Raw genomic sequence first — 15,176 nt, forward strand, 5'->3', positions numbered from 1 at the left:
AACACCCAGGAAGTGTTTTGTGATGTGTTGTATTCCAGTACTAGATATGTTTTCTTTCCCTACCAAAGAAAAGAATCAAAAAACAAAAAACTTAGCTAACTAAGCCTCAATTTTATTTGTCTTATATTTAAAACCTCACAATTGTTTTCCCAGACAGCTTACTATTTCTTGTGTCTTCTTCTCCTGTGTAGCTGGAACTGTAGGCTAACAAAGCTACATTGCACACCAAAGAGCAAATCCTCTAGCATACTCTCACCCATGTGAGCCCTATGATATTGTGTAGCATACTGTATATTTGAGGGTGTGATGTTCCTTGTTTCTATTGCTGAAGTAATATTTCAAAACCGTAAATGTGGGTATGCAAATGAATATAGGCTAGTCTCCCATCAGTCCTACATTGTAGCTTTTACTACAGCAGTTCATGCAGTAGACCATTTCCAGATCAGCCAGTGGAAAACAGGGAGATGAGGATGCCCTCCAGATGAAATTGGCACTTGTTCTCATCCCTGTGTGACATACCTTGGGCCCGTTCCCCACCTCTAGCTTAGGATCCAGTTTACCTTCAGCAGAGAGGGAGCAAAAGAGGGAGAGAGTGTGAGAGGGGATCAGCTCCCAGAATGTGTCTATTATCCTGCCACACCAATCAAACTGTTGTGTCAGTGCGTTGCCATTGTATAGCTCTGGGTCCGTTTGCCTCTGACCGTGGCTGCCATATTGATGACTAAGTTAGTTTGGGGCTCTGAGGACAATGGTGCTCTGGAGCCTCCACAAAGCGCGAGGCTAATGCGCCCCTTTCAGCTGGCCCGCTCAGCTGCTGAGTGTGCAAGGCTGCTGGGCAAATGGAGTGGCGCACGTCCAGGGGGCCCGGCCCTATAAAAACGCAGGCGAGGGTCTCTCCCCCGACATTGATTATACTGGATCTGTCCCACCTCAGTACTGTCTGTAAGTATATCAACACACTGCCTCAGACTCAGCTAAGAAACTGCAATCAGGGGACAGCTATGTGTACTGGGGTGGAGCCCGACAGCCACCAAGATGCTTCCCATATTGATAGATAGACAGCTGTGGATGCACTTTAAATGAGACTTGATTTGCTAAAATTAAAAACATGGAAGCCTCCTAACTGCTGCTTTTAGGGTGAAATGGTTTATACCTCAGCAGCCCTTTAAACAGGGAAAGCTGGCAAGATGATGCCTTACTGGTGTGCTTGTGTTTGACCTGTAAATATCATACAAACATTTTTTTAAAACCAGTAATGTGCTAATTTTTTCTCTAAGTATATTTCTTTTAGCAAGTCTTAACAGAAATTCTGTGACTAGACTACTAGAGTCAACTGGAGACAGCATGCATGCTTTTAAGCTGTTTCTTACAGATGTGTGGTTTGCTGTTGTGGCATTTGCTTTACGTAACTGTACACAGTACATTTATATGCAGGAGACATGTCTGTGGTTCTTGATTAAATCTCCTCAGTGGGAACAGAAACAAATCTCCGCTGTGGAGAAATGGAAAATGATGAATGTGTGGAATTTTTCACTTCTTGTGACACCTTTGGAAAGTGAAGTAACAGATATTTCTTTCTAGAGTAAAGGTGCATTCATTATCTCTAAATAGAAAGGCAATGGTGTAGCTTTTTGTAAACTGAATCAACATTCACTCTCATACGAAAGTAATTAGTTGCTTTAGATAACTGCTAGCTTTAGCCTATTGGGTTAAAAGCCTGATTTCTTGCTTAGTTGTACATAAGATGAGGACAAGCTCTCTTGAAGCATTTGTTACTCATTCCTGTTCTTGCTAACACTATACCTACTTACAAAGTGCAGGTCTTGTTGTGATTTTAGTCCATCTATTAACACTTTTTTAAACCCTCCACCTTTTTTCAGAGAGTAACCCCCAAGGGAGAAGCAGCAGCCATGAACACTCAACAGATGGAGCAGATGGGCCAGTTCAAGATCACAGTCTGGGAGGAGGAGAACTTCCAGGGAAAGCGCTGTGAGTTTATGCTGGAGTGCCAGAACATCATGGAGAGGGGCTTCAACAAGATCCGCTCCATCAAGGTTGAGAATGGACCGTAAGTCCACATTTTTGATACTCTTTTCCACCTGCTCTCTCCATCTATCTAGTTCTATGTTTTCTATATATCATCACCCCTCTTTCACTTCTTGACCTCTACTGGATTTCTCTTCTGTCATCTGTGTGGATCATGATAATATAAGATTAATTTTTACCATGTTTGAGCATATTTAAGTCTTTAAGATAAGGGCAGGTTTTAGTAAATGATTTGTTAGAATCTGGTTTAAATTGTACCTAGCTGCATACATAGTGAAGAGTGATATTGAGAGTGAGTTTAATATTCACAGTGTGTTGGTCTGTAGTCTCAAATATTAAATAATTTCTGCTTAAAAAACCTGCAATTTTTGCTCCATAACAATATCTAATAGAATAACATTATTTACTTATCTTGCTATTCTAATTTTATCTGCTTGAAAAGGTCTGATTAAAGCACACGCGACTCAAACGCTGACTCTACTCAACAAGTAGAAAAGGCAGAATAACAAAAAACATAAATGACAGCCTACGGTATTATTGCATTGCTACTTGGCATGTATCGTCTGCATGTGTGTGCGCATGCAGCCAAGTGTATCCCTGTTGTGATATGAGTTGGCTGTGTGCAGCTGCCGGCTGTGAGCCAGAATGGCTGACTGACTGACTGGCCATCAGATAAAAAAGCCATGGGTGCAGCAGCAGCAGCAGCAGCGGCAGCAGTATTTAATGTTTGCTTTGTGCTTTCAGCGACAAAAGAAGCTGCATGTTGTTTGCACTCCAGGCCATTCTTTGGGCGTTGGACTCTATTGTTTAAGGAAAATGACCGTTTCAGTGCGGTTACACTAAAACTACTTTGCATTAATGGATTTGTTAATATTCCATGTTAGATTTCTATTAAGCATTTGCTTTCTTTCCAGATATTTTATGTGTAGTCTGCCTTGTTAACATTATTTCTATTCTTTCCCCATCCTTTTCTCTTTTCCTCTCTCATCTGTCCCCACCTCATCTTTCTGATGCCTAGTTGGGTGGGTTATGAGTACCCAGAGTTCCAGGGACAGCAGTTTATTCTGGAGAAGGGAGACTACCCTCGCTATGAGGCCTGGAGTGGAAACAGCAGCTACAGAACCGAGCACATGCTTTCCTTCAGACCCATCAAGTGCGCTGTGAGTGACCACATCCTTACATTCATCTTTTTTTTTTAAAAAAAATCTCTTTTTACTAGTCGGCTTCTTACAACTGCTATACCTGGCTCACTTCCCTGGTCCACGTCTCTCTGCAGAACCACAGTGACAGCAAGGTGACCCTGTACGAGTGTGAGGACTTCCAGGGCCGTAAGTTCGAGATGTGCGATGACTACCCCTCCCTACAGGCCATGGGCTGGTGCAGCAAGGAGGTGCCTTCTATCAAAGTCAACTCGGGAGCGTAAGTTTTACATTTTCCTCTTGGTTAATTGATGTCTGTATCTGCCTGTGTTTGCCTTTTGCAGCATCCAATCACTACCCATGGCTTTGGTCATTTGGAAACATTCTGGCATGAAGCTTAAAACAACAAACAGCTTTTATATAAAATCTGTTTTGGACAGGATCCCTCACCTGTAAACAGCGCTGTAATTTCACTGAACTGAACTTTGTTGAACTGATATATCATATTCTGTGATCTGTCCTTGACTCACCCCTGTCTCTCCCTGCAGCTGGGTGGCCTACCAGTTCCCTGGTTACCGTGGCTACCAGTACATCCTGGAGAGAGACAGACACCAAGGCGAGTACAGAAACTACAATGAGTACAGCACCCAGGCTCACACCAACCAGGTGCAGTCCATTCGTAGGATCCAGCACTAAGCCTTCTTTCTGCCTGCCTGACCCAACCTGGAAAAAAAAAACTCTTCCTGAACCCCTTCCTCACCTTGAACCCCCGGACAGACCGCTGTCACAGAACAGTAGATGGACAAACTCTTTCTATCACTCTGTGGCTCTGCATGTATGGATATCTAAGTACCTACTTCTTATACCATGCTAAAGCATGTTCTTGAAATAGGAAATAAAGGCTTTTCTTCAAAACTAGAGGCTGTTTGTCGGTATTCCTTTTTCTTTTTACAGTGAATATGATCACCATAATTAAATGAATCAAAACCCGATTGGCTGCATTGAGCTGTCAATCACTTTGCACCATTGTTATGATGGTCATAGCACAGGTGCACAAGCTTTGCAGAATCAGAGCCCCTTATTCTCTTCTAGCTTCATAGAGCAGGCTGTTATCAGAGATAGTTTTTGCTTTGTATTTATTTAAAGGACATATTTAGCCTTTTAGTGAGAATACATGGACAGATTTGATTCAAAGCTCTCTGTTAGGCTTTAGGATGTGTAACATTGTTCTTGTCAGACTGTATTCTTATTTCCAATAAACAAGAGCACGAGGTTGTATTTGTTTCTATTATTTGTTCTTCGACTGTTGTAATCACAGTTTGCCAAAACGGCCAGTAAAGCGAGGAGCTGTAAGAAAAAAAGTAAAGGATAATCTGGTTGGCCATTATGAACCCATGCACTGTCTGTGTATTTCCCAATTAACTACTAATACAAACACACATTTAAGAAAAAGATTTTATTTGAATCATCCTCTGAAAATAGACTGAATTCAGGTTCTCTTGCTCTTGCTTGCTTTGCCTACTTGATACAGCAAAGGTTCTTAGGAGTCTTGCCAACCAGGCCCAAGCCCAACATAGAAGGACAATAGTACTACTGTAAATACCTCACTGGGCTGACAAAGACGTAACCACTCCAGCTTCCCCGTGGTATTGGCACACGCGCAGACGTCCTTATTTAAACTGTTTCATTAGTCTGCAATTCAAAAGAGGTCAGCAGAGGTCCTTTGGCAGAAAAATGCCAAATACCTAATGATTTTAGTCATTGATGAAAAGTAGAGTCTTGAACCCTGTTTGAATCTCTGACCTATCAGATTACTGTTTTGACCTCAGACCAACTGTAAAGGCTTATTATGTCCAATAAAGACACAAAAAATGTTGAGCTGTGCAGCATAAACCACCGACCTGACTCAGTCATATTCATGATGAAACCCATTAATTTATGTCCCCAGTCTTTATACAGTAAAAGCTGTATTGCCACTTACTATTGTCGCCGACCTGTGAAAATCATGTATGTCTAAAACATCAGCTTACTAAACACGTCTGTGCTGACCTTTGTGACAATGCATTTGTGAGATAGCCCTTTTTTAAATCTATGTATAAGAATTTAAACCCATTAAAGGTGCAATGTGAGAGACACAGGAGAATTTTTTCGTTAAAACTGAACTAACATTATCAACAAAATGTGAAAAACAGTGTCGATGTTATGTCACAAGTGTCCATGTACTGATTTTCAAAGATTTTGACTGAAATTAACCATGCTAACCAGCTAGCCGTGGCCCATCCTGTCTTGTAATACCTCTTGTGCACCTCAAGAGGTGATAGTGGGTCACTGTAGCATCCAGTCTGCCCTCAATCCATCATAAGAGGACAAAGAAGTCAAGTCCCAGGAGTGTAAAACTGGAAAACTGGACAGTGCAGGTTGTGCTGTTGTGCTGGGGTCCATAGTGTGAAGGGGCCTGTAGAGAGAGCAGGGCCTCCAACAATGTGATGGGCAGAGAACAAGCCCTCACACATGCCTCAGATTGCCTGTGTTTAAAGAAAAACTAACGCCAATTTAAAATGGTTCCTATTAGCTATAGCCTGTGCCACCCAAATGGGGGCACCAAATGTGCTAGGTTCAACACTGACAAATTCATATGCTTATTCTATAAAAACTCCAAAAACTTTAAATAAAATCTATCTATCTATCTATCTATCTATCTATCTATCTAACATGTTTGTTCATATTGTTGAATGTCACGTCTCTATTTGATCATGTGATGAGATGATCTGATACAGTGGCTAGTTTGGATGTAAAATCTGTTAGGACAGACAAGGTGAGAACATCTGCAAGCCGAGTGAGCAGTCATGCCTTTTAAACATGTAAGTAAGAAAAGATGAGAGAAATGAACAGCAGGTGAAGGTAACAAAGCTCCCTTAAGATTCCTGTGATTTTTTATAAACAGTCACTAGTGCATGTATGTGTGAATGCCTATATGGTGCATGCATGTGTGTGCTTCACAGCTAGTAAAGAACGTGTACTTGGGCCTGCCATATTAGCGTGCACTTTGTAAGAACCTTATGCCACTGTGAAGTCCATTATTATTTTTTGTTTTGAGATACCTGTGATCTTTCCCAACATATAGTTCAGTTATCCTTTTATGTCCTCAACTTCATCTTCCAAAACTGACATTCTGACATGCAGACAATCAGACGTCCAAGGATACTGGTGTTGTTAGTTTTGGCCACTACAATGTGGTATAGGGCTACAGCCAAGCCAAGCTAGTTAGGCTAAGCTATCTTCCAGGCTTAGGGCCCGTGGACATGGTGCGTTTTAGCGCCTTCAAATCCATTGTTGTCAATGTAGACACAGGAACGTGTGCTCAAACACAAGAGCTATGCCTCTGCAATGTGCAAGCTTTCCAAGCACTTTTTTTTTTCAAGTTGCAATGGATGTGCGCTGAGATAAACAAAGTTCAACTTTTGTAACGCAGCAGCGTGCACCGCATGTCACGTGACAAGGAACAACCATTCACATCTAGCAGATATCTTTTCCTTCTTCCATAAATGTCAGGTCATGGCAACTGTGGAGAAGAGATTAATCATTTTAGTGCAGGTCTACCCAGACCTTCACATCTGTCCCACAGACAATATTTTCGGCCTAAACAATGCCTGGAAGATAATCAGCTCTGTGCTCAGAATTTCTGGTAAGTAGGCTATGCTGGTTGCTTAGCAACCTCAGGTGCACTCTTAATGTTGGCACACAGTAGGTACAGTAGTACCACCCAGTGCCCAACCTCGTGTTTTCCAGGTGGTTAAAGACACGACGTGTATGGGCCCTTACCATCCGTCACTTGTTCAAGTCCCTAAAGTTAAATTGTTTTCTCAATCCAGGCATCGGTCAAAGCTGGATCATCTGAGGTCCAACACCTGAATCCACAAATACAAATTCCAAAATACCAAATCTGTCGTTTAGGCAAAGACTCTCGAAAAGCAGAGAGACACATGATGCACAGACAGTGCAACCAATGAAGACCAGGGTTTCTATGTGGCTGTTTTCTTGCTTTTATGGCTTACTAAAACTGCAACAAGATAGTTATTTTGACCAGCTCTCAAAGTTCAACACTTAATTAGTAGTCGACTTATAGGTGAAATGCTGCCCCACATTAGTTTGGAGAAGGTAGGCAAGTACTACACATTGCACCTTTAAGTGTATCTGAAAAAAATCACCAAATTCTGATATTAAATAGTTTGAGTGACAGAGTTAATGATCAAAATATTACAACCTCTATTTAGCACATTGATTAGTTTAACCTAAGTGAAAACCATTAAAAATACTTTATCGATCCAAAGGGGGAAATTGCTAACCTTTATTGATGTCCTTGCTGTAACAAAGGTGGTGATGTAGATATAGTAGAGAGAAGCAGGCCAGTCAGGTAAAGACTTTAAAGCTGCAACGACTTAAACCTGACACCAGAAAGTAGCCCAAAATCATCTTAACAGTGTATACACCAGACTTATGTCATTTCTGACATAAACTCCAATTTACACACACACACACACACGCACACACACACACGCAAAAAGACAAAAAACCTGGTTCATATATTTTGATGATTTATTTCTCCACTACAACCTTTCACACAACTACCTTTTTAAACTCTGTTAGCTTAGCATTTGTTTGTTTATTGTAATGTGGCACCATCATGTTTATCTTAAAGTCACCCGCCGGGATCCTGGAGTGTGTTTACCTCCACACACACCCCTCCTGTCAGTCCAGGACGTGGGATTCCGTGTTACACGCCCACGAGCCTGCACCGGCTCACCGTCCCACACCCAACAAAACAGGATCTTTTAATAAATGTGTAACCATGCACACACACCTTTCTCAAATATACATTCCTCTGCAGACTGATTAAAGCAGCTGCACTGTGACTTATAGAGGAGTGACACTTGAGCAGCGCACCAAGCTACAAACTCTGGTCCTCTGGCTGCACAGTTCAGATCCCCAAGGTAAGTTTGAGGCTTTACAGAGGAACTTTGCATTGATTCTTAATGACAGCTGTTAGTCAGTGACGGTGTTATGATTGATTTATTTACTGAAATGAATTACAGAAGTTTTTATGATTGGGGAAATGTTTTAAACAGGCAAAACAATGTTATTTGGCGTTTATGTTTATGTCTATCTTGTCACAAAATGACTTCAGGGGCCACTGTGGGGCCCGAATGACACACTCTTTAAACAAGGAGTAAGGTTTTTAATGGGATTATTCGCAAAATTACATGTTTTTAATTCATAATGCTTCAGTTTTACTTGCAGACTACTAAAGGATAGCTACCATCAGATGCCGAGTTCACTCTTTTTGACATAAATTCTCAACCATATAGCCAGGATCAATAAGTAGCAACAAAATGACATGATGCTTCTCTGATGTTTTTACATATTTGTCTTTTCTCTCTGTCAGTGGATTTCTTGTCTTCTTTACTGACTGGAGGTTACCCATCTTTTTGTTTACCACTGCCTCAGTGGATACAGTCTAGCTTTCGAGGCTTGTTTTAAGTTGCCTGCGACTCGTACATGGACACAGGCAGCTAAAGCAAGTCTGGGACGCCAGAGACACACCTACAAAGCCCAGCCCTGAGGAGCTCCTGAGAATGGAAAATCCAGGTTTTGGTCCAGGAGGAAGGGATACAGGAAATATGCTATTTGCTAATAACTTTTTGCATTGCTTTAAGATTTTCTCCCCTTTGTCTCAGAGGGAAAGCCCTGAAGTCATATGTTGAGACAAATTCTGCAAACGTCTTTATAGTGTTTTTACAAAACCTGATGATGTGAACAGGGACTTACAGGTACAAACTATGCAGTTAAAAAGAAAAAGTCCTACAAGTAGCCTACGGTATACTCAACATACTGTGTGTTTGCATTTGTGCTTTCCAGAGAGCAAACACTAAAAAAGATTATGAGTGATTAGCCGACAGTTTACTTTCAGTTCAGTCAACACACAGGGCCAGATATGCAAAGTATGCTTTGAATTAAAGTTTAAAGTGATGAATTTTTGTTGGGTTACTGTATTGTAACTTTATTTCAAGGTATTATTTGTGGTTTAAAGTTTGAGGTTTTCAGGTTTATTTGACATATTTTCTTAGTCTCTTCTGAAACTTGAAACAATGATACCTCATTCAAAATTTCAGGGGAAGGGCATGAATATTTAATCTGACAGAGGGTGAATTGGGAGCCCTGCAGTAGCACAGATTAACCTGTCTGGCTTTTAATATCATGACACATATATTGCATTTTTGACAGGACAAACCAGATGCAAAACCATGTAAGATTGTGGCAGAAGATGCATGTGTCAGTGTCAGTGTCAGAGTGTTTTCATATTCTCTTTTTAGATGTTTCTTAAATGATTTTACCGGCCTGATTGCCTTGATTAGATCACTTTCAGTGGTGTTATAGACAAGGAGACACAAATGTGATGCATTTACATGGCACATATCTTAAAACAATATCCTCCAGGATACCACTTCCTTTTATGGACAAAGATTTATCATGCTAGGGTTTTTTTCCCACTCATAAATGCCATGAATTCACTGTTTAACTTGATATTTGTCGCTGTTTGATGCCCCAAAGTGCTTCGCAGCAGAGAAATACACTTTAGATTCTAACAATAAAGCCTTGAACACTATTAGAGATTGTGTGTTGAACTCGTGTGAAATAAATCAATTTCTAACAATGTTTCAAATGCTGTATGTGTTTGTAATGTCAACATTATTTGCACCTAAATTAAATGTCGGTTGAACTGTTTTACCTATCTGTGTGACCTAAAATTCTAAACTATAACCACAGTTTCAGAGGGTGTGTATACTATATACTTTGGTAACACCTAATAGAAAGTGACAGCTATGCTCAGCCTGTTTCTGGTCAGGGCAATAAAGGCCATGAAGCTTCACACAGTTCACTGCCTCCAGAAAACACAAGAAAAGAAAAATAAAAGCGGACATGATAACGTCAGTGAGCACCAGAAGCCATGGTTTTAACATTACAGCCTCATTACCTCCAGATTGAGGCTGTATAACCTTAAACCCACAAACAGAAGGTTAGGGGGATGAAATGTCCTTGCTTGCTCGTGCGCACTGAGGCGTGCCTTTCAAGGTAAATATTCTTTTCCCAACATGAAATAGGCCTTTGTTGTTTGCCGAGAAGTAAAGAGGCGGAAAAGTGAGGAGGATCTGAACTGGTTTCCATGTCAAACACTTCAATTCACCATAGAAACTCAGATCTTAACGCGGAAACTTTATTAAACTGTGATGGTGGATTGATAAGGGCCGAATTTCTATCGGCCTCTTTTTATTGTGGGCACCAGGCGGGCTGACAGAGGTAAATTGCTCTTTTAATTAAAGCAATGCACCAGGGGAAATTGCTGTCTGAATATTGTCTCAGAGATGGGGGCCAGTGACAGTTGCCTGGAAACTTCAATCTGTCCACCCGCATTTATTCCAGATCACAGTTATGAGATAAAGTTTAATAAAAATCTTTTTCCTCCGCCACCAACGAAATGAAATCCAACCCATTCTGAACAACTGAACACAATGAGACAGGACTGCGGAGGAAACCTCATGTTCAACATGTATCTCTCAGGTTCGTCATTTTGGCCCGTTAAGAATTATAGAAATAGCCGCTTATAATTCTTTAAATTCTACCGGGTGTCGGTGTCCCGATGGCGGTGATGCTCCGTCTCCAGGGCACAGCATTGTTCAGCCTTTTCAATCTGAAAGCCCGTCTGCTCTTTTGTCGGAAATCGGAAATCCTTTTTCCTGGACGCGTTTCCTGGCTTCTCGGAGAGGAGACCGCAAAGACGACACGCTTGCATTAGACTGCGACTGGACCAGGACACAATTAGGATTTTGCTCATTTTTACCTTTTGTGGAGATTTTGACATTTTGAACATCTTAATTTAGTTTGAATCCAACGCACCGGTCTGATCAGATTTACAGCATCTTTTAACATTTTTATAACAGCTGCTCTTTAATAAAACACTTTCCTCTCAAAACAGATGATGCGAATTGAAGATTATTTTATTTCATTCACCCTGTTGAAGTGCATTTGGTCTTGCTTGTTAAAAAAATATATCATTTCTAGAAAATTGTGGATCCTGCAAAGCAATATTATTAAAGTATCCTAAATGTCTTCCTAATATGGATCATTTATAGAAGATATGAAATCGTTACCAGGCCCGCGCGATGGCAGGATGCTGATGATGCTGACAGTGTTTCTGCTTTGATTTCAGATCCAACAGAAAATCTGTTGAAAGAAAGCAAAGGGACATCCTGGGGTCCAATAAACACAGGAGTACAGAAAGGTAAGAGGATGAAACCGACGGCCTGTCGGGACACATAGAGGGCGCAGGTATTTAATATCAGTAAGCTTATTATGATATGACAGAAGTCTTTTAATACTCCAACACACTATTTGACAATATTGATGGTGAAATATTAAAAAATAATATTGATGATGAATGATATTAAAAATATTAACCACAGAAGAAATGCCTCAGAGGCAGACGTGGTTTTTTTTGGCTATAGCCTAGTAACAAACTGACTTTAAAATAATTCAAGGAAACAATAAATCTTATCAAAATAATATGATAAAAATGTCATAATTATTATAGCAGGATTGAAATGAGTTAAAAGCTAATTTCTTTTGTGTTTCTGCAGCAGTTTTAATTGGTATGGAATCGATAAAACACCACAGCCTAATTTCTAAATTCATTTTCTCAATGCACAGCTATATTATGCTTTACGGTCACAGATCATATAGAATCTGATTTTAATTAATGACGTTATTCTTGTCACCCTATAACCAAAATATAAATAGTCTCAAAATATAAAATTATAAATGGTCTCATCCATGGCTCAAAGCTGAATCATAGAGTCATAGTAATGCTATATATAATAAACTTAATAAGAGGAACAAATAAAAAAAGAACAAATAAGAACATAGAAATAAATACATAAATATGCACAATCTACCTGCAGTCCGTCCACAGCTTGTTGTCACTGATTTAATTACACTGTGATGGAGAGTTAATAGACTTAAACGCACATTAACACATCTCAAAACCAGATGCAGAGGGCAAAATAAAGCATTTTTGGCGTTTTTAAATAGAAAAATGGCAATTTTACACATGTAAATTACATGTACAGTGACACCTAATAGCACTTACATTATTTAAAATGTTGTATTGATAGGTTAAAGAATCTCATGTTTAAAAATACATTTGGATGATATCGTTTAAATATTAGGATATAAATAAAATAAAGATCAGGATAGCACTCCAGTTTGAATTATTCATTATATTGCCACACGGATCTTTTGGGCAAGACGCCCTCCTTTAGAGTGTTTTCTTGCAATGTCACAAACAATGTACACATGTGGTGTTAATTATAGGTGACCACCAACACAACTATCTAAGGGAAAAATGCTCAAGATGCGTTGCAATTTTATGAACGATAAAAAGAGTAATGTTTGCTGTAAATATGAACTGTGCAGTTTTAATTCAAAGCATATAAAATGTCTCTAAATGTGAATCTTTTTCTCATCGTCTGATATTTGCCTTGAAAGAGCAGTGCTATAGCTATCACATTTTGCCTCTGAAATTTTATTTATTGACTGATATATTATTATTTGATGAAAGCGATAAAATGCCAGCTGTTAAATCCTCCCACCATGTGGTTTTCATGTTGATTCACAAAATATTTCTGGCGATGTTTCACTGATTTATCAGTTTAATTTATTTCTTATCTTTCATATCAAATCACTGGTGGTTGTCTCCTCTACAGGCAGTGGGCAGATCCAGCTGTGGCAGTTCCTGCTGGAGCTCCTCTCTGACAGCACCAACATGTCTTGCATCGCCTGGGAGGGCACCAACGGTGAGTTCAAGCTCATCGACCCGGACGAGGTGGCTCGGCGCTGGGGGGAGCGCAAAAGCAAACCCAACATGAACTACGACAAGCTGAGCCGGGCGCTGCGCTACTACTACGACAAAAACATCATGACCAAAGTCCACGGCAAGCGGTATGCCTACAAGTTTGATTTCCACGGCTTGGCGCAGGTGTGCCAGCCGTCCACCACGGAGCAGGCCATCTACAAGTTTCAGGGTAACTTCTCCCCGATACCTTTCTCCGGGATTTCCAAACTGAACCTCGTGGCTCCCGGCGTGGGGCCGTCGAGTTTCTCCTATTGGCCCGGTTCCCCTCCGACGGCTCTGTATCACAGCCACAACCTCCAGCCGCCGGGGCCATTTGGCACCGTGTCCCCGTCCCACATCAGCTGTGTCAACAACATCAACAGTCTAACTAACATCAATAACCATTACAACTGACTCTTAATGCATCTTTAGACAACCTGGAGACATATAGACACCGCGGGTAACACAGCAACTAACGAAGGGAGGTGACAAAGAGCACCGAAAGGTCGGGTTTGGTCATTTGCAGGTGAAAATATTGAATTAATTTGAGTAGAAATAAATATTTTTAGACATAGACACGATTATTTCAACAGCACAGGCTAAATTTAAATGCGTTATTATGGAGCTGCGGTCATGTAGATGCTGCTGAGACGACGGTTATATGTAAGAAAGACATCTTAAAACGTGTACATTGACAAACAAAATAATTGACCCCTTTTAACCTTTGAACCACGACATCTATTCACGAGCGAATTATTAAATCCATTCAGGGCCGCCTATCAAATTACGCACAGCGGTTTGAACTTTTACGCACGGCGTTTCAGCCACAATTTTAGCTAGATATTAAGTCCCACAGACTCACAATATGGAAATTGTTAATTTCAGCCACAATTTGTGAAATTAAATCGGCTATTTTCCAAAAGGTTCCGGTTTCCCAAATGAGCAATGTACAGAAAAATATAAAAATAAGATAATGAAATACAAATTGTCTGTTTTATACCTAAGCGTTCTCATCCTTTTCTGTTCCTTTGCTGTACCTCATCCTCCTTCCTTGAGTTCTGTGGTTGTTTTTACATACAGGTGGATGTATTGGCATCAATTTGGGAGCGAATCACCTCATATTATTGGACTTTTGGCGCCATCTCGTGGTTGTAGAGTTGCCTAATGCCTGTTGGGCGTTTGTTTTCCTTTTACTAAAACAGTCACCTGAAATATATTGTCACTTTAATCACTGTTTGCTTACAAATCAGATTACGCATAACCATGCCCATATAGGAAAATCAAACTTGCAATAAAAATAAAACCAGTACAGAAGTACAGGGTGTACAGGCTCTAATGTGAGTAGTAAGAGAAACTGTGAATTCATGACCACCTCTGTAAATACTGTAGTGTAGAGACAGGCTCAGGCTAACGCTGCTTTTTAGTGATTTTGGAGTGAATAACATTGCATTCATTGACACAGCTTATTATTCTAGCTAAAACCAATACCAATAAAAAATTAGTTAAATAAAAATGCACTGTTATAAATAAATGTCTTTGTCAGTATGTGTTTGAATCATGTGTTGGTTGCACTTTCTTTCAGTCTTAACGACAGTGTGTGCCACATTACCATGTATGCACAATCTACATGTGCTTTCAAAGTTCCTGCTGTTTCATAAAATGTGTGTTTTAAAATGGGTTTGTACTCATAATGCATTCTTTTGATTGGTGATAAATGACCAGCTGCTGCTGCTGCTGATGATGATGGAAAGTACATGACAAGATGAGAAACCACAGACATGTTCACACATGGTGGACAGCAGTATGCAGTGTTGCTGTATAATTCTGCCATCAGCAAGCAGTCATCCATTTAACATTTATTATCTTTGATATGAAAGGTCCACTGACACACAGATGCCATGCACATGTGGCTTAATTTTGATGATCAGGATACTTGACATACTTGCATTGGCAGTGCAGTAGAAAGCAATATGCTACAACTGGAGTTAGTTAATGCAACTGAGAAAAAAAAAATCCAAAGCAGCTGTAATATGTTTTAAAAAAAC

General features: G+C 40.2%; 2 protein-coding genes across 3 annotated transcripts; both read left to right on the forward strand.

The window, feature by feature from the left end:
• Positions 1-825: 825 nt before the first annotated feature.
• On the forward strand, positions 826-4,103 carry cryba2b (crystallin, beta A2b). The gene is made up of 5 exons (XM_033616946.2): positions 826-942; positions 1,881-2,068; positions 3,065-3,206; positions 3,323-3,465; positions 3,734-4,103. The coding sequence occupies exons 2-5, from the start codon at positions 1,911-1,913 to the stop codon at positions 3,879-3,881; spliced, it is 591 nt and encodes a 196-aa protein (XP_033472837.1). The 5' UTR covers positions 826-942; positions 1,881-1,910; the 3' UTR covers positions 3,882-4,103.
• Positions 4,104-8,110: 4,007 nt separating this feature from the next.
• fev (FEV transcription factor, ETS family member) lies at positions 8,111-14,686 on the forward strand. 2 transcript variants are annotated; one of them, XM_078174377.1, is made up of 4 exons: positions 8,111-8,176; positions 8,629-10,802; positions 11,452-11,523; positions 13,004-14,686. In XM_078174377.1, the coding sequence occupies exons 2-4, from the start codon at positions 10,754-10,756 to the stop codon at positions 13,543-13,545; spliced, it is 663 nt and encodes a 220-aa protein (XP_078030503.1). In that variant the 5' UTR covers positions 8,111-8,176; positions 8,629-10,753; the 3' UTR covers positions 13,546-14,686. The 2 variants fall into 2 exon arrangements, with proteins under 2 accessions (XP_078030503.1, XP_033472761.1); XM_033616870.2 differs by lacking the exon at positions 8,629-10,802 and having other exon boundaries at positions 8,133-8,176.
• Positions 14,687-15,176: the final 490 nt, after the last annotated feature.

The sequence above is a fragment of the Epinephelus lanceolatus genome, chromosome 14, assembly GCF_041903045.1.
Source record: "Epinephelus lanceolatus isolate andai-2023 chromosome 14, ASM4190304v1, whole genome shotgun sequence".
NCBI classification, from domain to species: domain Eukaryota; kingdom Metazoa; phylum Chordata; class Actinopteri; order Perciformes; family Serranidae; genus Epinephelus; species Epinephelus lanceolatus.